The 24,696-nt window shown below is 43.2% G+C and overlaps 1 protein-coding gene across 1 annotated transcript in view; it reads left to right on the forward strand.

The window, feature by feature from the left end:
* The first annotated feature begins 238 nt into the window (after positions 1–238).
* Positions 239–24,696, forward strand: part of LGR4 (leucine rich repeat containing G protein-coupled receptor 4) — a 344,040-nt gene continuing 319,582 nt past the window's right edge. The window contains exon 1 of the mRNA XM_078684206.1: positions 239–2,063. Within this exon, the coding sequence (XP_078540332.1) occupies positions 1,864–2,063 (200 nt within the window). The 5' untranslated portion in view covers positions 239–1,863. The remainder of the gene's footprint in view (positions 2,064–24,696) is intronic.

Genomic DNA, 24,696 nt, shown 5'->3' on the forward strand with positions numbered 1-24,696 from the left:
TTTTAAAAAATAACACATAAATAAAAAAAATCATTTATAAGACCAATAGCTCAAACTTTCCTAATGCGAGCCCTATTGCATTTCCAGTGCTTGTTTGGTTTTATTGGGCACCCCACGACTGCAGTCCACGCGCCTCCCTGTCAGTTGGTCCTTAGCTTGCTGTCGTTTTTTGTTGTGACGGGCCCCGCTTGCGTCGCCCGTCGGCGTCGTTTTGTGGGCCGGGCTTAGCGCAGCCTTCGGGCTTCTTTCCCAGCAGGACTCGGCAGCAGCAGTGGCAGTGACTCCCGTACGGGAATGGCTGCGGTTTCGAGTTCCCTGCCTCCGAGCTATCCCCGGCACAGCCTGGCGGAGAGGGTCTCCGGGGAGCAGTAGCTGCCACCGAGGGGCTGGCCTGGAGGAGGGCGGGAGAGAAGGAGCCCAGCCGTCTGCTGCCTGAGAGGAGCGGAGGCGCCGGTGCTCTGCTGGACAGGGAGGCGGCTGCTGGGCAAAGGGAGTCCTTCTGGGAGAGACCTTCTGCCCGGAGAGTGACCTGCGCGAGTACATCCCTGAGGGTCCAGGCGGGCAGAGAGGAGACCACCGGCTCGGGAGCAGCTGTGGGAGTCTGAGGGGCTGGGGCTGAGACAGGACCCCTGGCTGCTGAAGGGACCGCGGGAGACCAGTGTGCGTGAGAGGGGCAGTCTCTCTCACACCACGGAGGAGGGGTCCACTGCTGCGGGAGTTACAGTGATGGTGCAGATGTAGAAGGTAGTGGACCTAGCGCTGCAGCGTGGAACGGAGGCGCTAGACCCAGCGTCTTGGAAGAGGAGAGGCAGGAGCTGGTGTTGCTGGGGGCGTCAATCTCAAAGATGCTGCACGGACCTGAGCTCCAGTACCTGGTGGTGTTGTAGTGAATAGGAGGTGTGGTGGGCTGTGCTGCAGGGAAAGGAGGTGCTGGACTCTGGTGCAAGTGGAGATAGAGGGGTGCAATACTCCGGTGCAGCCAAAGAAAGGTGTAAAAAAACACAGCATCAGTTGGGGATGTAAAAGGCTGTGCCCCCGACCCCTCACAGCCGCAGTTAAACTCCCAGCGCTGTGTTGAATTCAGCGGGGTGTACTTACTGAAGGTGTTCTCGTGCATGTGTATTCAGAGGAGTAGAAGAAACCCGGTCCCTGTGCTGATTCTGAGGTGAGCAGACTTTGAACCCCCTCGTTTGAAAGGATTGTACAAGAACCACTGCTCCCACCTCAATGGTGAGGAAGAAATCTGTGCCTTTGGAGAGAATCTCGCAGGTGTGACCTGCCTCATCCCCGAGTTAAGGGGCTTTAGAAGAAAAAAGCCGGGGAAGGACTTTACCTCAAGCGGTGACAGCTTTGGTTTTGTGGAGTAAGTTATACACAAGTACGCTGGTACTGTTCTGTGTGTGTAGAGAGAAGGGTGCAAGAAGAACCGACCCTCTTTGCTTTCTAGAGTCAGGAAGAGTTCCAGTGCCCTGGTACTGTTCTGCCAGAAAGAGGAAAGGTGCACCGGCAGACTACTGTGTGTAGGGAGACAGCCTTGTACAAAACCCCGAGCGCTGCCCCATGCTGGGTTTAGGGAACTACTGTTGGATGGAATCAGCAGCCCCAGACTTCACTGAATTGTTGAGAAAGGTGTGTGCCAGACACACAATCCCAGTACTGTGCCGCAGCTGAGTACAAAGTGCGTACCGCACAGGTCTAGGGCACAACTGGTTTGCTGTATTGCATCTAGAGGGAAAAGACAGCCCACCGGATACTTGCCAACTCTTGCAGGCAGAGCTCTGTTGCATCAGAGGGTAAAAAACACACTCCGTGACCCTGTGCTGCTGACTGGGGGACCTTGGACTGCGCTTTCCCGCCGCTGACATGCCGGAGTCACGTCACTGGCTGCTGCAGTGGCTGGCCACCTGGGCCCTGGTGGCAGTGGTCAGCCTGGCTGGGCCTGGTGGCTCCCCGCCCTTGCTCTGCCCTCAGCCCTGCCACTGCGATGGAGACGGCGGGGTGGACTGTTCCGGCAGAGGCCTGACGGCGGTTCCCCTGGGGCTCGGCGCGTTCACACAGGCTCTGTAAGTATTTTTCTCGTGTGAGAAGTGGAATATAAAACTGTTAACCAATAACTAGTCTCACAGAATGATTTGCAGCAGTATACATTTAAACGATGTTGTGTAATACTTTTGAAATGCTGTCTATTGAAAACTCCACCGTAATATATTAGCAGCACGTATGTAGTGATTTCAATATGACTGTACCCTTGTTGCAGGTAATTGTAAGGTGATTTTATTAAAATTAACACTAACGTTTGTCGTTGTGTGTGGTTATCACACACACACATGGAGTAAGTAGGTTGGGAACTCTTTAATTTTAGAACGGGTGTGAAGTCTCGTTTGAGTACTCTAAAGTGATATTTTTATACGTTACCTGCATTCTCCACTGTTTCTTTTTTCTATCTTCTTCCAATCTCGAGGAGGCGCCTATAGAATGGCATAAAGCGTTACACAGATGATATACATAACATAACCTGTATGAATGCGCAAGGGGAGGGTAGGAACGTTCAAACACCCACTAAAAACGAGAAGTGTGCCCTCTCTTATCTTTATCAAACGTGTTCCTCAGATGATGAGCTGGTGCTGCAAGGCATATATTAATGTCAATATAACACTGTGTGAGTCTCCGTAATATGATGGTGGTATTCTGTGACTGCTAAACCCATGGTTGCTGTAGGTTATGTGACATGAAATTGATGACACTTAGCCATATGTCATCATGTTGATGAGAATGTGTACCTTCTGTCGAATGGATGGTGGTGTTTTGTGCCTTGAATCAGAGCCCAGAAACCTTTTTGGTAGAAGCTGCATTTTGTGGTGCTTGTTTGTTTCTTTTGTCAGTGAGTACCTCATGGTCCCTATGCTCTTTTCTTATTAGGTATCGTCAGATACGTCATATTTGGGCAACATCGTGTCGTGATATTGGTAACATTGTGAGGCTATGTTTGTGGCGAGTCGCCGTGGGCAGTATATTGCTAATGTATGCCCCTTGTACTAGGAGGGTTGGGGTTTTGTTATTAGTGTAAACTGGCGGTATGTTGTGTCCGATACCACCAGCCTAGCCATGCCACTTCTTCACCGGTTATATCGCTCACCCTCAACACCTCAAGCCTTCACAGATGATCCTTCGGGCGTTCGTGGCTATTTTGACACCCGAAATATACATTTTGTCGTATTTTTCTTTTTTCCATTTGTAGTATGTTATCGTGTACGTTCCGGCGGGGGGGTTCCTTTTGACCCAGAAGATATGGAACATTCTGGCGGGCTTGTTCTAGGGCCCGCAGCCAGTAGAGGCTACATTGGGCTCTATGTAGGAGGTGCGTGTAACATACAGCAGTATCTCATGAAGAAAGAAGGACTTTCGTTCGAGTCCCGTTTCCAAGATGAGCTACTGGTGTGTGTACACAACTATTGCACTCTTCGTTTGAGTGTAGGAAGTATTATGCCTCTTGTTTCCTTCTCGAGGTTTGTGGTGCATTTTACACTTTAAACTGCGCTTCTTCTCAACTGTCTTCAAATCAAGGTGTCCTGATCCATACCTGCAGAGACTATGAATTTAAGGGGCGCCTGCTATAATCAGGGTTCCATGGGTCAGTACAAACCTGTCCGACTCATTTAGAGCCCGGCTGTAAATCCAGAGAGAAAACTGTCCGAATAGTAATATTACAGCTTGAGGAGTTACAGTAATATCGCAGATTTCTGTTAATCTGATATTCCAAATCGTATATAAGAAGGAAAAGGGTAATTGGAAAAAAAAGACCATGCAAGGAAATGTTGATGTGTTTCCCACCCCCTCTGTCTGTCCCTCTTATTTTATATTTGTTTGTGACTACTAATAGCCCCAGGTAGATGGAAAAGGGACTATGTTGAATTGTCGTTTACATGCATAGATATGTCCTATATTGCCTTTTGTGGAACCGGTGGAGCTGAGTTATCTAGTTTTCTGACTTCGACAAACTGTGTTACCTTAGTCAAAATCTCGTATCAGTCAACATCTATCACTTAGGCTAAATGCCAACATTCAGTACTAACTATATATACACATTACAACCTAGAAGACACTCGCAGCTGACCAACTGTTCAACCATTTGTGTTCTCTTCTCAATGACAATAATTGTAATCGATGTGATTATAGCATTTTTTTTTAAATGGCATTAACCCCAAGTGTATCGAAAAAGTATAATGTCTTTTAATGGAAAGGCTCATTACAAACTTAGTTTAGAGCTAAGTCTGTTTTTTTTTTATGGTCAAGAGCTTTAGCTTTTACTAAAACGTGTTTATATCTGTGTGTGTGCTCACGCACGCATGTATTTGTATATCTATCTCATAGGGGCTGTCGGGAATCCCTCTCCATCTATTTGTTTGTTATTGCATCATTCCCAATTATCTTCTGACCACTACAACATACAGCAGTGGGTCAGCCTAATTCACATATTGGTTAACTTAACTGTGAGTGACAACATTCCGCTTTTTAACATGGAGCTTATCTGCCCACCAAGTAGTTCCCTTTAGTGCCGGGGACTATAATGGCAAGGTGTGCTAGTTGAGACCAAATCATTTTTGCTTTTACCCAAAATGTTGTATTTGCAAGGGCCCTGCAGCTCGCTCAACAACCAAAGTTTACGAACACCGTAACAAAACCAGTATGTCAAAAGTCTGGCAGTCAACATCAGACCTGTTGACTTTCTCGTCCTTTTTTTTTTCTGCTGGAATCCATGTTCTCTGCGTGTTTCATGCTCAAAACAATGAATGTTTTCTGCTCGCAGAAATGTAAGTATGAAAGTGAATTCCACCCACAGTCACAGAATCTGGAATTGCGGATTGTATACTGAAGAAAAATCTCACAATATTGTGAATTAGTCACCGAAAATGTAGATTTGGGTAGAAAAGGAGGCATTGCTATGTACGAGGGCCTGCAAAGTGCAGTGAAGACCAACAATTGTTTCTGGGCACTTACAAACATTCTACACATAGTTTTCCTCTTTAGAAATGTTAAACTACCCATGTCAAAATTGTTGAAAAACTGCCCCAGAAGATGGAATAAACTTATGGAATTAGATTACTTAACTATTTAAACCCCCGGCTTTTGAATCAAGTAGTGGCGTGCAAAGTTCTGAAGCTCAGTGGTTTGGAGACTTATTAATCCTTTTTTAGGGATACAAACATATGCCTATGTCCCACAATTGTTACACATTCTCGCTGCTGCTCAGTGGGGCTGGGCAATGCTGCCATTCCATTGTTAGCCAAAATTGGATTACCACTACAGACAACTTTAGCTGCCTAAGGATAGCTATATAATCACACAATATATCCAGAAAGTGAGTTTTCGGACAGCTCCTCTTAGCTGTTGGCTGCTGTGGTTAAGCTGGCTTCAAGCATTGTCTCACAGCCCACAGTATTTCATGAGTTTGACCAATTGAAAGTGGCATCGCCCCTGACTGCGACGCATAAGTCTAGCTGCCTCCACTCCTCCTTCCTCATTGATGAGTTGTAAGAGATCTCGCTACTCCCACAAGAGCTACCACATTTATCACTCTAGGCCTCTCCCTTTGGTAGAAGACTCTTCCACCTCTTCTTTGCCTCTCCACAAGTTTGGTCTCTACAGTTCCTGCACCTCATCCGGTCCCATTCCTTGACCCTGCTCTCTCCCCAGACTGACCCTCTCCCTTGGTGCGAAGCTTCTCTGCCACCTTTTGCTGGTTGTTATTGAACTGTCTGTTTCTTCCGGCGCTCTCGTTGTCCCAGTACTACAGTGATGGTGTTGGCTCTTTTTCCCCTCCTTGTATGTTTGGTCTGGAGGGCTAGGGCACCTACGAGAGGACCCTCTTTTTCCGTAGCATATGATTTAAAAAATAAAAATAACAGTAAAGGTTTCCCAGGCTCTTTGCAACAAGGTCTCAGAAATGTCTTGCTGCCATAAAAGGAGTGCTGTTTAAGGCCTCTGGGAGATGGTGGGGAGGGGGCAGGTGAGTATTGCATATTGCAATTCTATTATTGCATATTATGTTGTAGTGTTCGAGAAGGTACAGGGATACCACTGAAAGGAATTTAGCATGCTCGGTGTGGCCAGGAGTGCATTAGTCCTCCAACAGTGCTCTCAATGGGTTTTTAAAATATAGGACTGTGAGTCTCTAGGGGTAGGGGACAGATGACCCCGGGAAAAGTGTACATATTTTTCAAGTGCTCCCAGAGTCTTGCTTGTAATATGAAGCCCTAGAGTGGGTGGACCTATCCACCTTCTTGGCCCTGAATGGTTACTAGGCCACCTGGATGTGGCCACATATTGGGTATTTTGGAATGTCTTGACTTTGTCAATGCTTGTAATGCAATTCAATATAGCTTTGGTAAAGCCAAAACTATGATTGCCCAACACAAAAAAAAAATAGAAAAAGCCAATTTGCCGGTGGCTGGTTGCAAAGCCGAGACCTATTGGTTTGTCAGTTCTTGTTTTGTTTAATCACATTCCGTGGCTGGCTGGCAGGATTCCCAGCCTACTGGTGGCCAGACACCCCCTGATAAAAATGCTGCTGTTGACAGGTAGGGAATGGATGGTCGTGCAGCTTTTTCCTTTTGCTACAGAGAGGGAGTAATAGCAACGGTATAGTTGAAACGGGGAGCCTACTGCAACAGTGGGGTTGGAACAGCAATGGTGCAAGCTAAACAGGGATCCAGTTGGCCGTAACCTGAAATGCCACGTCGTTTGGACGAAGGGAAACATTTAACTTTGTCTCTGGGGAACCTTCACACTCCTATTAGAGGAACAAACCTTTCTGACTTAACGGGTGAGGGGAACACTTATCGCACCCATAGTATCAAACCCTCCGTGCACTTTGCTCAAAGATATGCCAACGGAAAGTGTCCCTTGAAGTCGCTGTGTATTGAACAAGTTTACATCACATGGTGAGCCTTATGGACCTACTGGTACTGGCCACTGAGGACACCCGCTCTTGAATGTGGCCTCTGCTCTCTTCAGTGTCATTAAAAGCCTGCTGTGGTGCCCTCGCTGCATGCAGTGTTCGTGGTATTGTTTAAAAATGTTTTCTGGGGCGCAGGCTTCGAAGCCCTTGGTCTGCATTTTAAATGCGAGTTTGGCAGGGAATGTGTTCAGAGGTAAAGATAGCCAGCAGTGGCCTTGAGTTCTGGGAAATGTTGCATAATTATAGGACTTTTAGGCCTTAGAGTCTTTTCTAATTACATGTTAGGGGTTGTACACGCAGGAACTGTTCATTTAGATGTTCACGTGGCTGGGCAGTCTTATTTTGCTACTGAAAAATGTCAGAGGCCTCCACCTGTGTATTTCAAATGACAACTATTTAAACTGGAATATTATGCAATTTATTGCAATTGTGTTTGTAGAGAAATATGTTTTCGAAGGTTCTGTTCGCAAACTGCTGTTCACTTAGTAGGTGAACAAAAAATTGAAAAACATACTGTGAATGTTTTCCTGACCATTAGCCATCTAAAAATCGTCGCACATTATCCGAAAACCTGACAAAAAGCGACTATTTTAGCATCTAAATAGCACATCATCTAACACGGTCGGAAAGAACACCCTGTTATATATTTGTAGCTCCTTTCAATGTGGGTAATATCTCCTTTGAAAATGGATCAATAGCCAAAGGTCTATTTTCACACTAGCACATTTTATGTTCAGTGTTGTTTTATTTTTTGTCAAAAGATGAATTTAGTTGCTCGAATTGTGACAAAATAAATTAATTCGCTTTGTTCAGAACAAATATGATTTTTATTTTAAATATTTTCTAGGGAAATGTTAAGCTACAAATTGGGTGTGATTTCTTTCTGATTTTCATGTGTCACTTTGGACGATAGCCCACCCCTCCCCCCCAATAGGAGGTTTATGTAGCCCTACATGCAGAGTAGTCGCAGGAAGGGACGAAGCTGTACCTGGTAGTGATACAAAACAAGAGATGGAAACGGGACTGGCGGGTCTGCTGACATGAAAGGGACCGCTCTGGCTTCTTCCTTCAGTAGTAGAAGCTCATTGTGTTGTGATTTTGCAAAACAAGGAGTGGCAAACCTAAAAGGCTGGGGTATTTTTCGACAAAAAAACGTACTTCAGGAGGCATTTTGGTATACCTAAGTAGATTGATATAGGTTATGAGTGGAATTGATGGTTTTATTTTCATTGGCAGAACAAAAATCTCACATTTTTCGTAGACGCAACAGCTATGAATTTTGTGTGTGTGTATGCAAAAAAAGGGGCCCAGAACTCTATGTAGCTCCCAAGTTTAGTTGGAGAGCAGCTCCTATATAGAGCAACCTTCAACTCTAGCGTCACTAAATGTGCTTACCTCAAATGTCTGTTTTTCAAGCAAAGTTTTTAGACATAGGATTGGTCTAAAAGCCTTAAACATTCTGCCCGCTCCTAAAAGGAAAGAAAAAAGAAAAAATGTGTGTGTGTGGATGTATGTGATATGTATGTGTGTGTGTCTGTATGTGTAGAAATATTAGGTGGTAAGGTGGCCACAACAGTTATACCTGTGACACCGTGTGTGTACTCTCTTATTATTCACTTTTAAGGATGCTATTGTGTGTGCGTGGTGATACCGTAGACCGGTAGAGATTATTTAACAAATTATTGTGGCATATATGGATACCATTTGAAATTAAAGCAATTGTCTTGGCGAAACATGTTAATCTAATGATAAATACAGCTCATTCATAAATGAAATTATTTTTCTTTGGATGCTCGCCTACAGTGATCGATGCAGTTTCCATTTTGCCAATTTCACTGATTTTGCCGGTCCTTTCTAACACTAGTGAAAAGCGATCAATAAGTAACCGGGTCAGAGCCTTTATCTGCTCTTTTGAGCGTTCTGCACCGGCAGCATTCTGTTGGTGTTAACCTTGGGATAACCTTATGTACCTAGCTTTTAGGTAAACATGTGTCACAGGAAGAGCTGTATTCCTAGCCTGCAGGTGAATGCGTTTCTAAGTATTCTGGTGTAGCTGGGTAAATAAGCACAACAAGAGTGTCAATATGCTCACTGGGGCAAAGCACGTGTGCAAAATGTCTTCTTGGCCGCCATGTGACGCCATTACACCCTTATTGTTACTAGGATATAGAGCTGGTTTGATTTGTGCAGTTTAAACTAAATGCAATCTTGCACTCTCTAATTTGTAAGAGGGATTTGTTCCCAACAAGCAATTATTTCTTGAAATATTGGACCTAGGTATAGAAGAATCTCAGATTTAAACTTTATCTGACAAAAGTCAGTGTTATGTTCGTTGGCATTTTAGCATAATATGTATTGTTGGGCCTGTGAAAGATCTTAAGAGAACTTTTTAGAAAAGCTGAGATAATTTTAAAAAAATCACAAGGCACAGACCTGATAGGAATGAATGCATAATTAATAAACTGAGAACAGACCTGTCCTAAATTAGCTGCAATATCATAATCGTAATTCTGCTGTGAATACAGCAAATGTTCAACATGAATACACACATTGAGTGCTATTTCTATGAGCTAGCAATGCATTACATGTATGAATGTATTAAAAAGTGCGTGTATACGTGTGTGTGTGTGTGTGTGTATGTATATGTATGTGTATATATGTATGTGTGTGTATATAATATTTATATATATATGTGTGTATATGTAACACAGCCCATTCTCGCTGCTACCATCTGTGTGTGAACTAATTGTGACCAATCCAATAAAGATAATACTGCCTTTTATCCTTCAAGCTCAACAAGTTGAGTGCGATCACATTGGTAACGGTAGTGCCTAGAAATTACAGGGATTTGAAAAGTCAACAACTCTGGCAATTGTTTTAGAAAGACAAGCAGCTACACTATGGTCTTGGAATAAAAGGACAATCTTAGCACAAACACCCACTCACTCCCTGGGAGCAACAGAGGGGTACATTCGGTGAAGCAAAAGGGAGTGGTGAGGGACAAAGCAACATGAGTGACGGGGAATTTTGGTTTCCCCATTGCCATCTCCTGCGTTGAAGGTTTCAAGCCTTAGGGGTCCAAAAAGTTAAGTACACGCTGCTACCATCTGCATGTGATCTACATGTGCCAAATTCAACTTGCCTTTCTAAAACAATTATTGCCAGAGTTGTTGGCTTTTCAAATCCCTGTGATTTGTAGGTGCTACTGTGGCCAATGTGATGGCACTCAGCTTATTGACCATGAAAGGGGTGTTGTTACTGGTGGATTTGGCACGTGTAGATAACATGCAGATGGTAGCAGCGATTACTTACTTTTTTGGGATGTGTTGCCCTCAAAGGCTTGAAATTTTCAATGCAGGAGATGGCAATGGGGAAACCTAAATACAACTGGGTTCCGTGAGCTGGTGCTTCCTGCTCTCGATAGCTCCTGCCAAATACCCCCCACCAGTTTTGTGTTTGATTGAGATATATATCTATATCTATATCTATCTATCAATCTATATTCACAAACAAAGGAACCCGATTGAAGAAAGGCCACAGGAACATACGGTATTCTGCTAATTTATTTGTAGTCAGGCAGCTTGCTGGCAGACCTCCTGCCCAGAAAGACACATCACAAAGTTAGGTGCCAGACGCGTTTCGGGTACATAAGCTCCCTTCATCAGTGGCATTAGTTCAAGGCAGAAATAAAAGCACAGTTACCTGCTCACTCGTTTCTCTTAAATATCCCTGCGACATCTACAAAGCGCGGCATGCGCCTGACAGGACTTCACGTCAGCCCACCTGGGTTTTACTGGTTTTAATTTTGCATGAAATAACAGCGCGCCCACTTGGGATAACGCCCACGCACTACAGATCCCAGAAGGCTTATGGGATTGCCACGCCCACCAATGCAGGGATATTTAAGAGAAACGAGTGCGCAAGGAACTGTGCTTTTATTTCTGCCTTGAACTAATGCCACTGATGAAGGGAGCTTATGTACCCATAACGCGTCTGGCACCTAACTTTGTGATGTGTCTTTCTGGGCAGGAGATCTGCCATCAAACTGCCTGACTACAAATAAATGAGCAGAATACCGTATCTTTCTGTGGCCTTTCTTCAATCGGGTTCCTGTGTTTGTGGATATCTATCTATCTATCCTATCTATCTATCTTATCTATCTATCTATCTCCACCTCTCTCTCTCTTCCTCCTCTCATGCCCCAAGCTTTATATTAAAGTCTCCCATGTGTGTTATTCCCCCTGACCACTCCCTAATAGACCCCTCTATTGATCTCCAGGAGAAGGGGAGAGAGAAAAAAATATATATTCTAGCTAATTAGCTCCTGCTTCATTCTGTAGGTGCATGCGTGCTTGTGCCCACAGAGTGGCACGACCTCCAGCAGTGGCCATTTAATTGGCTTTTTGTTTCCGATACTAAACCGCATCGGTATTCTATCTATCTATCGCTATTCATTATTAGCAAAGGGTGAGGTCTACTGGCTTTGTCAGTACTTGTTTATGTGAATAGTTAGAAAGTCTGGCATGAATCTGTCTCTCCTGGACTAATATTCACCCTTGATAGACAGCATGCATCAAGCAAGCTACTTACTATTTAAAAGCTTTTTCTGAACACTAGCACGTGCTTTGAAAATAATATTAACTGAGCAATAACATTACTCCGAATTGCCATTGTTTCTCCTCTTTTATATATATTTTTTTGTTTGAAAACCTAGATTTGTTTTTATTTTTCTAATTTTGACCGCCTCGTGCTGCACCTTCACATCACCAAGAAAGCCCAAGGTTGGCCTTTGCTGCTCAGCACTGTCATTAGTTTGTGTAACTCGGTAACCCAATCCTCTGCTGTACATTCTTGGCTCTCCGGCGGAACTGTAAATGTTTTTTTTTTCTTTTTCTGTTTTTTACTTAAGGCTCGTGTTTCAGAATACCTGCGTAAAGTAATGCTCTCAAAAAAAAAGGCAGCCCAAAATCCGAAAAAAGTCCAAGTGGTTAGTAACAAAGGCTCGCTGTGAAGTCGCAGCCCTGCAAGCTGCCTGCAGCGAAGAGCTGGAGGGAAAAGGGCCCCAAACTTTGACTGTATTAGCAGGCTTATTTGCACAAATTGGTCTCCCGGGAGCCTGCGTTGAGCCTGCCCTCGGATCACCTTTAAGTGCTGATGAATTGAACCTCATGGAGGGAGTGAGTGGGAGGGGGTCTTGTATTTCACTGAGGTTTCTGCTGGGGATTTTCATGTACAAATAAAAACAACTTTTGAAATGTCAAGCGATGCGATTAGGTAGAAAAAGTCCTAATTATTGGTGCGTGTGACCTATGTGATTTTTTTCAATCGCCGCCTAGAGATTATTTTGGACACGATACCTTCATATATGCAGAAGTCCCTAAAAAAATAATTTTTCATGGAAATTCCAGTTTAAGGGCGTAATGTTTACTCTTAGCTGGTGAGGTGAGGTTTCTCTTGGTAGATTCAGATTCTCTAGTTAATGTTCCCCTTCTAAGGGATTAACAGATCATTTAAACACTTTATAAGCATGTTTTATAGCAGTTTGTGCTTTTTCATTTCTGTCTGTATATATCCCAATGTATATTTAAATTAGGTTATTTTAGGTCTTTATCCACTATTTGCAGCTGATAAATGAATTTGCAATTCATATTTATTCAGTACCCATTAGTATAGCTCTGCGAGTTACATGCTGGCTCCTGAGATCTGTGTGACCTGCAGATGTCACAACATCAAAATCTTGCAAGGCCGACTTGCTCTTTCATCAGTGGTCAATTGAATTGGGTAATACCTCCTATTTGTAGTACGTTGCGAAGAATGAGGAGGCATACTCGATTACACACAAAAAAACACGTTCTAATATATAGGAGACTGTAATTCCTCTTCCAAAGTCTTTTCAGGTATTTCTAATATAAGCACTGTATTCATTTCTTACAGCTGAACAGCAAAACCATCTCTCTGATGGCACGTGTTATAATCTTGGACCTTTAGCAGCATATCTATATTTCTAGATACAAGCATGTTTTCGCTCTCCTGGGCACACCATGTTCCTCACGGTGCGAATCGCAAGATTGGGATCCTTGCAGACAGATGTTATATGCCAGTGAACACGCTGGGTATTGCCAATCCCTTTACATGCTGTTAGCTTTGTGTTTGTACAAAGAAAGCATGGATGTCGTGCATCAGAAGTAGTAGGCTACAGAGAACATTGGTGAACTCCATTTCACACGGGGAGAGCGTGTCGTATTCGAAGCATATAGTGCTCCTGTTATACAAAATTAAAATCATAATGCACTCCCTGTCTGCTAGCGAGGCAGTCAACCCTCCTTCAACATGGTCATTGAATGAGAAGTTCAGTTGTACTGAATGCAAGTTTACTGCCTTTAGTGCACTAGCAATAAATAACGCTCAGTCTCTGCAGGCTCAGTAGAGATTGGTCTGGGTGCGAAAAAATATACAAGTCCAGACTTTTTTTTTATTAATAGGATCAATGGTTTTTGCAAGAATGGCACGTCATCCCACAATTGAGGGCCAAAAACGGAAAAAGAGCACCTTTTCTGGATCCTTACACATAGAGTGCAGTCTCTTAACTCTCACACACAGATGCAAGCAGGAATGAGACTACTGCTTTTAGATCCCATAAGCAAATACACTGCTTTTTTTATAGGCCAAATTCCTGTACCTATTCATGACCTAATGATCTTCTCACTACCGAACTTTCTCTTAGTTAATAGTTATTATTAGTTTACATGGCAAGAAGTCCCCATATTTCAGCCCTTCGTGGGCCATTCCTCAAGATCAACCTTGAAACCGAATGATCTTCTCACTCAAGATTGCGCTCTCAATTATTACTTTTATTATTAGTTTACATGGTAAGAAAACCCCCACATTTCAGACACTGCATTTCTGAAGAGCAAAGTTTCAACTAGGCAAGTCAAATGGTCTTGTAGAGCCCGATCCATGCTAAGTTTTCAGAATAAATGTAAAATACTATTTCAGTTAATCGTAATGGGACTCATTTGAGTATTTGTTGAGCTGAAAAATTGACATGAATCTAAACCTGGGTCTGACATCCACAATCTATATCCTACGCTCTGCCTCGCCTACATCCTCGCACCGTTCCACACCCCTGAGTGATGTAAATTAATAGGAACAGGCAAAGATACAGGTAAAAACAGGCTTGTGGAGTGAACACCTAATAGTCATTAAAGTCACTTTTTCAAAATTGATGGTTGCACAGGGCTGAACATGTTTGATGAGCATGTGCAAAATGAAAATGTCAAGTGACTTTTGAATAACTAGCAGATGAGTAGCTCTTAGTTGCTCACAGCATATCACTTTTTTTTGTTTTTGTTTCCAGAGAGCATACCTGGTGGACTTTGTGAAACGTGAATCGGATTCCTCGGGTGATAGTCAAGTCTAATATGTGTTTTGCATTTCATTCGGAATATTTCATGTCATTGAACATTACTTCTAGCCCTCGAACAGTGCTATTTTCATTGTCTGCTTTGTTGTCGGTGGGTTTGAGGATTAAGAAACGCCTGGAGGTGACTGTGTTTCCATGTAGAGGAGGATGTATGCTGTGGTATTGCATTTCGTGGAGGACAAAACTTTCACATGTATATTGAATCGCTCTCTCTGCAGCTGGATGCGAAAACATGTCAGCAGAATAATAAAGAGAGAATAAACATGGGATTTATAGATAGATCAAGAACAACAAGTTTTGTTCTGCGCAGCTACTGTAGATCTTACTCTGACCCACTGGCACAACTGGAGTGGTGCGGATGTCATGCAGGATTTCAGAATGTAGTCTTCTGTCAAAGCCTGTGCAAACCCAAGTGGAATGGCACTGCTGAAAGTTCATACATCTTGTAAAGTTTGAGCATGTTAGTTTAGACCTCTTGGCTCTTCATTTAGACCTGGGTGAATTTCACATAATTTCCTTTGCAGAAATGACACGAAAGGCCCAAATAGGTTATTTCAGTGTTTTGTGCTAGTTTTCAGTGTGAAATGCATGGATGCAAGAACATATTTTGTGCCAAAAAAATAATGCCAAATAACGTGACACGAACCAGAGTCGTACGTGCTGTTCCTGTGATGCTGCTGGAAATTATGCACAGGTCTAGCTTAATTTCAGTGTCCTAAGTAATCCTGCTCCTGTTATAGGTAACTTGAAGTGAGCCTGTAAAGGGAAAAAAACAGTCTTATATCCTCCTTGTAATTCTTCCTCGGTGTCTAGTAGCTGATTCTCACCAGCAATATGCAGCCTACTAGTGTGAATTTCTGTGGAAATCCAGCAATTGATCGCAATGAATCATGTTGCTCATAATAGAAAGGCGGGCCTGGCATGTGCTGCTGGTATCTGAATGTGTACTGTGGGTTTGTGTTAGACAAGGGAGGTGTAAATTCTTCTACACTATCCGCCAACAGCAGTGCAGCAGCTGGCATGATCCTTGCTGTTAGTGAGGGTGGGATAAAAGGACCTTTTTAGCAGGATGCATGTACTGCCTGGCCTTGCATCAGAGCCACATAGCCGTCAAAGATACCACCAGTCTTAACAGTCACCCCAAGCCGAGCAATGGATAACCATGCCTTCCAGCAAAACGAAATAGAATGCTAAGGGTTTGCACACGCATCCATACTTCTAATGCTCCACACAGATTCATCACTGGATCTGACCAAGTTTTATCCAATATAATTAGAACTGAATAATTGTGAAATTTTGTGTAATGTAAAAAACAAGCTGTAATTAAAAAAACATCTCTAAAACGTATGTTAGTCTACTCCAACCATGCCTGTCACTATCATATATGACTCCTTTGTAACCATAGGAAGCACAGCCAAATACAATATCAATTGACAAACTTGTCTCTGGTCCTTGGCAACGTCTAATTCTGAAAGTGCTTCTGGACCATACAGCTATTAGGAATGTTCTATATAAATGTGCTTAAAGTTCCATAGAATGATGTTCAGCAATATATCTCACTTCATTAAATTCTGTCCCATAAAAGAGCTCAGGGGATTGTGTAAAGTAACGGAAACATTACATCAAGAAAGTTGGCCTAAGCAAATACAAATGAGTACCTGAAATTTGGGGAGAAATGTATGCTACATTTTTAAATGTGTTTGTACATGCAACACTGGTCCCATGCATACAAGCAATTTGAAAGAAATAAAATATAGACCGAGTCAATCTATATTTGGAATGACATGTCCAGCCGGACAGTGGTCTTCAGAGTTTACTCAATTTGTACTTCGTTATACCATAAGGAGTACCTTCCACAATTCAGCCAGTGTGGAGCACAAGCCTGTGCCCAGCACTTACAGAACAGGTACAGAGGGTGGATGTAGGGAGCAAAGAAGGGCTTTTTTAAGGCAAAGCACGTTTTTCTGTCATAAAATGCAATTATACAGAATACTTAAACAGAGCACCATTCAAAACACATAGTAATCACATTTTTAGCATTTGGTGCTTAAAAGGACCCCCTAGTAAATCACGGGGACCATCATCAGGACATTACATTGAAAGCCTTAACCATGATATAGCCTCTAAATGCCTAGAAGGGAAAGGAAGGAAATATATACATTTAGAAACATAAAGAATAAATTATATGAACAGGTGACTTTGTAGTGACCAGTGAAAAACTCGACTCATGGGCGGGTGGAGTTGTTGGTGACACTGTGGTTCCAAACGAGCATGCTGGCGAAAAATTGCACAGTTGGTAGCGCACCGGATTACATGCACTATCAGTGAGGAATATTCGACCGTGTGGAACAGATCAACATGCCGCGGAGTGGGCATGTTTGCTTTCAAAAGTCAAGGGTCTGGATGTTGCAGACGGATATCATGGTCAATAATACCAGGTGGTTGGCGTGACACGTGCAAGATTGCGGGCTAGGCGCAGTCGATTGTGCAAGGTGGGAGGGTGTTTGTACCAGTCTGTGTCGAGCGTGACTGAAAACTATGGCCATTATAAAAAGTGCTCTTGTCGACGGGGCAAGGTGCAGTATCGCAGCGTTCAGCAGAGTAGCGGTCTGCGGGGAGATGGAGAGCTCGCTGGCTTACCGTAATTCCTGGAATGGAACGGCCGTGGATAAGAATAAATTGCGTGAGCCCTAAACCAAGAGAGAATCATTCAGTAAACGGGCGTGCGAGTGGGGAAAAAAGGAACTGATGAGTAGAACCGGTCTTACCACAATCGAGCTCACGGTACCGCGGTACCCGCTGGTATCCGTCGGGGGCAGGGGAACCTGAAAGGAAACCAGAGGGGTTAGAACTAGCCTAATGCCTCAGGGGGAGGTCAGGAAGTTCGCTGGTAACTCGGTTAACAAACTTACCGGATGGGTCGGTAGGCAGTTGTGCTCCCTGGCGTGCTCGTGAAGGAAGGGTGAGCCACTGATTATAGACTGCGCTGATTGGCCGAGGACCATGAGGTGAAGGTGGGCATCAAAATAAAAGATGGACTAAGCTCGACGGCCATCTTAGGAGAGTGGGGTGCCCAAGTGAAGTGCATGTGACATATTTAAAGGAACCACAATAATGCAAGTAAAACGTTTCAGGATTACAGTGAAAAAACAAACAAATAGACTCAGAGCCCAAACTAGATCAAAGCAGTCCATTCATCCTGCAGGTTGAGTCCCGAAATAAGACTGTCAGTCTTCAGAATCCATTTAAGTTCTTCCCTGTTTAGTAAACGAGTTAGATCGCCTCCTCTGGGTGGGATGGTGACCTGGGAAATTACAGTCCAACGAATGTCGTTTTCCGTGTGTCCTTTATCCAGAAAATGTTGGACCAGCGGGGCGTTAGGAGTTTTACACCGAATGCGGCTCCGGTGTTGGGAGATCCTCAGCTTGATTTTCTGTTTTGTCTGGCCCACATATATCAAGTCGCATGGGCAAAAAATGTAACTTTGTTAAACCGCTTGTTCCATAGCAGTTCGCACATCATACAAGACATATTAACTGCCATTCACTTTACACTCTGAACGGACAACAATGCTTATTAAAGTAGTAGATTTGATTTAAACTCCTCTGTGCTTGATGAACACTTCAAATAACCTTAATTCATTTGAAGCAAGTGTACCCATTACCTTTAAAATTTGTAAGTGTACCACAACACTCTTTTTTAGTGAGCTTGTTCTTCCACATCTCAATCATCCTACGTTGTAATGGCTTCCCCCTGATTCACTGCGGAGCGCCAAATGCAGAGATACTATCACTAAGTGATTGGGGGGGGGTAGTGGGGTTTTGGGAGCAGGAGCATACCGTTACTGCATCGTGATATAGTTTTCTTTAAAGAGGTGTGTCTTCAGCTCTTTGCTGATTTGGGGCAAGGCTGGGGTGATCCTGGTGGTTACAGTGATGTTCCAGATCTAGAGTGCAGAAATGGAGAAGGTCTCTTGGCTTTTATTCATCCTATTTTACACATGTGTGCCTCCATTTTAATGGTGTCCTGCCTGCTCGTTTGCCAGAGCCAACACAGATGTGAGCTTCTCTGCTACACATGCCGGGGTGCCTGATGTTGCAGCTTGTATGTGATGCAGCTTGTTTTGAAAATGATGTGAGAAGGCAAAAGGAGCAATTGGAATTCTAACTCCAACTTTAGGGGAGTGATGTGTTCAATATTTTGTAGTAATTTTACATCAGTGTAAGAGTGAATGGTTTATAAATTACTGTGTGTAGAATGATGTTTCCATGCATATTTCCCAGTTTGGGATGTTTCGTCATCAATGACTGAAACAGTTAAGCAAATTCATATTTATGCCATTGATCGTAACGGCCCTGCTGTAAAACACAAAATCCTACATTATTTGTCTATCTTTGGAGCAATGTTTTATGTAAAACCATTAAGAAACTGATTTCTGACATTCACCTAATCTGAAATAGCATTTCTGTCTGTGTCCTCACGAAATTGAAAAAAAACCTAATGCAGCAACCTGGGCTACTCCAGGGTCCATATTAACATCACCAGCTTCAGACCAAACGCTCAGTTTGAACCAGTTGTTTTCTTCAACCGAGCCTTCTTTTATCCTGTGCTGAGATGTTTCCTTAAATTTGCATGTGCTTTGGAGCCTAATCTTGACATGGTGTACCAATAGGGGAGAGACATGTCGAGGCAGGGTATGGAGACTCATACCCGGGTATTTCCCGCCCGCCTTTATTGCATTGAACTTTTGACAAACTCACCTAAGCCAGGGAGCCTTGCCAACTAGTAATATGAGCCCCATAAAACGCCATTCAAGAGCCAATCCTAATGACGGGTCTCCCCTGGGACCCTTTGGAAGATGGGTCTGGGCAACGAGGCCACAAATTGATCCCAGGGAACGAGTTCCTTTTCACTTCTCCAGGGCAAATCTATGCAGTTCTAGGGCGAACTACTGAAGGCGAGAGCCAGATGCCTGATTCTGCTTCAGACTACTAGGATCCCATTTGATTCTCTACCCTAAAACGAGCCGAGCCTCCCTGTCATCTCCCTGCTCTTACACAAACCTTGAACCATCTCACATAGCCCCTGCCCCCCTCACAACAGCTTAGAATGCTCTGGCAATGCTGTACATTTCAGATGAAAGGACTCCCATATTTTCCGGGGCTCTGTGGCATGAAATTTGCCAACGGCAATTTCTCCAGAGTGTCTGCGTGCTTTGCTTCCCTGCAGCCATTCATGCCTTTCCCTACAGTGCAGTGATCCTGTCCTGCGTGAACTCCTGTAGCGCAAAGCACGGTCTGTGGTCGCACATACACAGCAGAAGTAGAAAGTCATCTTGCATTGCCCTTCTGGTGTGCAATGTTCCGTTGCTTCGCTGATTGGCGGCCTCTTTGGACTGTCGTGTGAAATCCGAGTGAAGTAGCCATGGCCTGCCTCGGGTGACTACCTTCACAGTGTACAGAACGCCTCAGCTCGTAACAAGTAAGTTGTAAAAACACATTGGACAAGGTTTCTTTTGGTATATTGTGTATTTTCTTCTCTTAAATGTTTTTATTAATTTTTTAATACAAAACAATTAAGTGCAGCATTTGGGTATATTACATATTTTAAATCAAATAAGAACTATTTCATTTCGAAAGGGAAATCAGACAGAGGAACACAATTAGAAAGACACGGGGATGGTAGAGGCCTTAAAAAAGAAGAGACTGGGAGAGAAAGATGAACTGCATTGCATAGGTCGCTTAAGCAAGATAAAGAAATAGGTGATTGAGATTAAGGAGAGTGGAACGTCAGCATGGGAAGAGGAGAGCTAGTCAAGAGAGGGATATCATGGGAGGGGGAGAGTAAACTGCAAGGAAAATAAGGGATAAAGTGAGAGGAAGAGGAAGTAGGCATGATCTGATTAGGTATATAAAACATTTATGTACAGTTTTGCAAAATTCCTTTAATTGATGAGGAGCGCGGATTCCTCCACTGCTGGAACAGAAACAGACTGCCAAAAGTCTGCCACTGCCACCTCGATTCACCTCCAACCAGTCATCACGGGAGCTGGGTTTTGCAGGTTTTCTTGAAGCACTCCTGGCTCCACCAAAAGTCAAAATTCCAGAGGCATTGTCGTTGGAAGTCCATCCCTTAAACTTGTCCATCAGAGGAACGTATGCATGGGCCCCCTCTGGTTCAGTGGGTATTAACACTAATATAAGGTATGAGTTATGGCTTAGAATATATTTTTTACTTTCTTCTTAGTAATATTAACACCATTCTGCCATTCATAGCCCTGCCTCAGAGTCTCATATTCCAAAAGATATTTTTGATTACAGGCCTGATGGACCGATCCACTTTCAGGATTGGGGTGTGTGTGTGTGTTAGGGCAAGTACGTCAGTTTTCATGAGTTGTACGTTGTTGTGAGTGGTTGAGCCCTGGTGCTGTACAAATTGCTTACCTGTTTCCTCAGTTGGCACATATGCCCAATGTATAGCCTTAATATGTGCTGTTCATATTAGAACATGCAGTTGAATGATAACCACCATCTCCTGAACCGACGTACCCTTTGAATTTTTTGTTTTTGTTTCTTGTAATCGAGCCATTATGATATTTCTTTAATGCACCCTCTATACTGAACTTTGATTTTCCCAGCCCACTGGGATGCGGTTTATTCTGAAAGCGGACAGCGGCGACCCATTAATCATAAATGACACTTCATAGGACTGGTACAGGCTGCGGTCATTGCTTTTGATTACGGACATCCGCAGCATGCCTACAATGCGGTCTCTTGTGTTCTAGCATTCTCTTCACTCCAATAAGACATGGTCAACAGCCCCCAACACCCACAGCTACATTCCCTTGAGAATCAATTCTTGTTTTAGTGGTGATGAAAAATGTCCCTGTTTTCATCTCTTCGCCTGAAGGCGCTGTTTGGTCGTTGTGCCCACAGGCTGTTTCAAAGCACAGTATCTGACAGAAAGGACGCCCTTCACATACAATGTGCAGAGTAAAAGATGGGGAAAATAGGCTGGTCTGTCTGGTGTCTGTCTTAGACTCTGGGAGGCTTTTGTTTTTGTTCCCAGTCGACACCATTGTTTGCTATGGCATTCAGTGGAGCTGGGCCCTTCCCACTTGACATTACTCCGCTAACTTTGCTATGCGCCTCTTCTCCGTTCTTGCTGATTTTAGATTGAAAAAGCCTCTTGAAAGTATATCTAACACCATTTACTTCTGTGCTCCAACTGGCGAATTTCAGTTGCTCATTTTGCAGCCTCCCTCATTCTGCTGAAGTTTTTTTGTGCTACTCCCCCCTCCCCCCCCCCCCCCCCATTCGCCATCTGCATGGGTATCCATGAATAGCTTGACCCAGCCCACCAGCTGGGCGACTCCTGTAGAGTTGCTTTCAATGGCTTAGTTTATAACAAAGAAGGCATATGAAATATTTCAGTTCTGCCTTTGAAAGTAAGGCTTGGGCCTGCAGGATTTTTGTGAAATGCTAACCCTGAGGTTACTTGCAAAGCTGTTCCTTATCAAAAACTTCAAAAAAGAAATGTGTTATTTAGAGTGTGTGTGCTGCTGGCTTAAGCAAATGCAAAACCATATGTTGCCCGTAAAAAATACAAATGATTCACCTAAACAATCCATAATATTAATCTCGACGTAGATTTTTCTGCTGAGAAACCATTAGTTTTAACAGTTTTTTTTTTTTTTTTTTTTTTGTTCAGAAAAATGCGCTGCTGCTTTCAGGCTAAACAAACATCAGGAGGATTTTTTGTTTTTGTTAGAGACTTGAGACAATAGGTTCCAAAGAAGGAGTTTATGTATGATTATTAGTGATTTTATAAGTTTCTCTTGTGGTAAGGTTTACAAAAACCTCATTATGTGCGTAGGCCTAATCATAAATGATTTTGTTGTTGGAAAATCTGACGGTTTATGGCAAGGACATCATTGCTCATTTTTCGGCCCATTTGTATGTTTTTTTTTTTTTTTTTTTTTATTTTTTTTTTTTATTCAGCCGGAAATATTTTATTTGAGGGGAGAATCCTCTACTCTGCCTGACACACATTTTGTTACTCCAGACTGTGTAAATGGGATTGAGTGAAGTAGTGATTTAAAACGGTGACTGATAAATGAGCATCAGTGGATATATAGCTATAATTGCTTCATTTGTGTGGGTAAATGTTGGTTTTTACTGGCATTTTCAGCTAGTGGCTCCATACTCACAGGAGCAACATTATTCAGTCCTGACTTTTGCTTGCTGAGATTGTCATTTTGTCCCTCATAAGGAGTGTCGGGTTCGGCACCGTGAGGGCCACTGTAAGGCTGCATGTCTGGCAAGACTCATGAGGTAAATTTATATGTAATATAAATAGAGATCATACCATAGAGGTTATACTAAAAACGTGCAGACCTCTTGGTCTCCTAGACCAAAATTTCCCGCATTGTATTTAGAGGCGTGCAAATCTCAGCATGCCACTTGTGTTTGCTAAAAAGCCGGGAGTGGAGCCGAACGTGCCCCAAAGTTGTCTGCATACATTGTCCCAAAGAAACAATTAGGACATTTCTACAGTTGCCCGTTTGCCAGCAAGGAGGTGCTTTGCCGTTTAAGCTAGATGACATGACTTGTGAGTGTTGGTTTCGAGTGAAAGCTGTAATCTGTGAGTTATTAATGGGGCATTAAAAACTGCACTTCAGCAATCTGAGCACTACAAGCTTATGTCCTCGGAGTCCATGAACTCCGGCCTGGCTTTTGCGTCACTGAGAGCGTATTTATACTATATTGCCTGATTGCCACTTCCGGTACCGCAGAGGCTTCAGATGCACCTAGGGGAGAAATTTGTCTCAGCATTTTTGTTGTCACGCAGGGTAACGATCAGGGATCTGGGAAGTAACCGTTTCATATTCCAGGCCACCTTGACCTCTGCCTTTCTTCTCTGACATCCTGCCTGGTCCTGATGCCATAAGATGAACTTCCACCCTCCCAACCTCTGCTTATTAGTAAGGTGTAAGAGAAAAACGTAGAACCAATTAGTTAACAAATGTTTGTGCCATTTCAACTTAGGATAGTATGTATGTTGCCCTAGTACATTGTTATTCTTATAACTTTCTCCACTGGGTTAAGGTTGTAGGTAGGATCCGCTGTGTTGCTTGTAGGGCACTGGTGTAGGCTCCTGATACCACTGCTAGGGACCCTTAAACCTATTGGTTGAGAGGTTTGGGGTTTGGGCTACAGGACATGTTTCCGGCTAAGCAGTGACCAGAATAGTCCCAAAAGATGTGTATTTTTTTGTCCCACAAGATGTAGGTGGTATGTGTTTATGGATGGATTGGAAATGAACACTCAACCCGAGAGTTTTGAAGAATGTATGACATCTCCTCTTGGCCTACTCATAGTGTAAATTATGTTGTGTGTAACGTCTAATTTTGGATTGTATATTTGCGGTGTTAATATTGTACACATTATTAGTGCATCATGATTCAGTTGCTGTTAATGATGTTCCATTGTGTTTTGAGTACCATCCAGGGTAAAATTCACATGTTTTATTCATAATGTCATTGAGTTGGGGCTGGATCCTTTGTAGTCCTCGCCTCTACCTATGAAACTGGATGGGTGTTTGCAATTTTAAAAAGATGTGGGACAGCACGCGTTCATTATTTGAATTGAATTGCTTCTTTGTCCAATGAGGCAAGTGGCTGTTTCGCCGATCATACTTATGCAGTCAAAAACGCCTTTGTTGAAATACATAGTTTTCCAGCACAAGCATCAGAATTATTCTTTTCTGGCAGTCCCTCCCCATTGCACGTGTTCTGCTTAACCCTGCATTTCAGATCGTCTGCCTTCATATTCATGCTTACCTTATGGTAGGTTTTGGAAAAATACTACATATAGCATTTTGCTCCACCTTTTCAACCAATTTGTGTAGTGTTAGGATTTGATTTCTCATTGGAATCGGAACTAACAGAAGCAAGGCTTTCACAATAAAAAGCACTTCAAATTGTTATGCATTTGAAATTGGAAATATCGGCGGCACCTCATTTTCACGCTTGAGGCCCATCTGCCTTCTGAGTTGAATAGGCCAGGCTGGCTGCATACAAATCCTGAAAGACAGTGCAAATAGCATGCCATTGGGCTCAAACTCGCTGTCTTAAGATATGCAGGGCTTATCACAGTGGAAATATTCAAATGTGCACAATATCCAGAAATCTTATCTTTTTTTTCCCAGCAAACAGCTCCCCATACCTAATATTGAGGAAAGAATATCTCTTGTTATTCTCACCCCATCCCGAACTCTAGATTGCAAAATGTGATTGTCTTTCCAGAAAAGCATT

The sequence above is a fragment of the Lissotriton helveticus genome, chromosome 3_2 (genome assembly GCF_964261635.1).
Source record: "Lissotriton helveticus chromosome 3_2, aLisHel1.1, whole genome shotgun sequence".
Classification (NCBI taxonomy): Eukaryota; Metazoa; Chordata; class Amphibia; order Caudata; family Salamandridae; genus Lissotriton; species Lissotriton helveticus.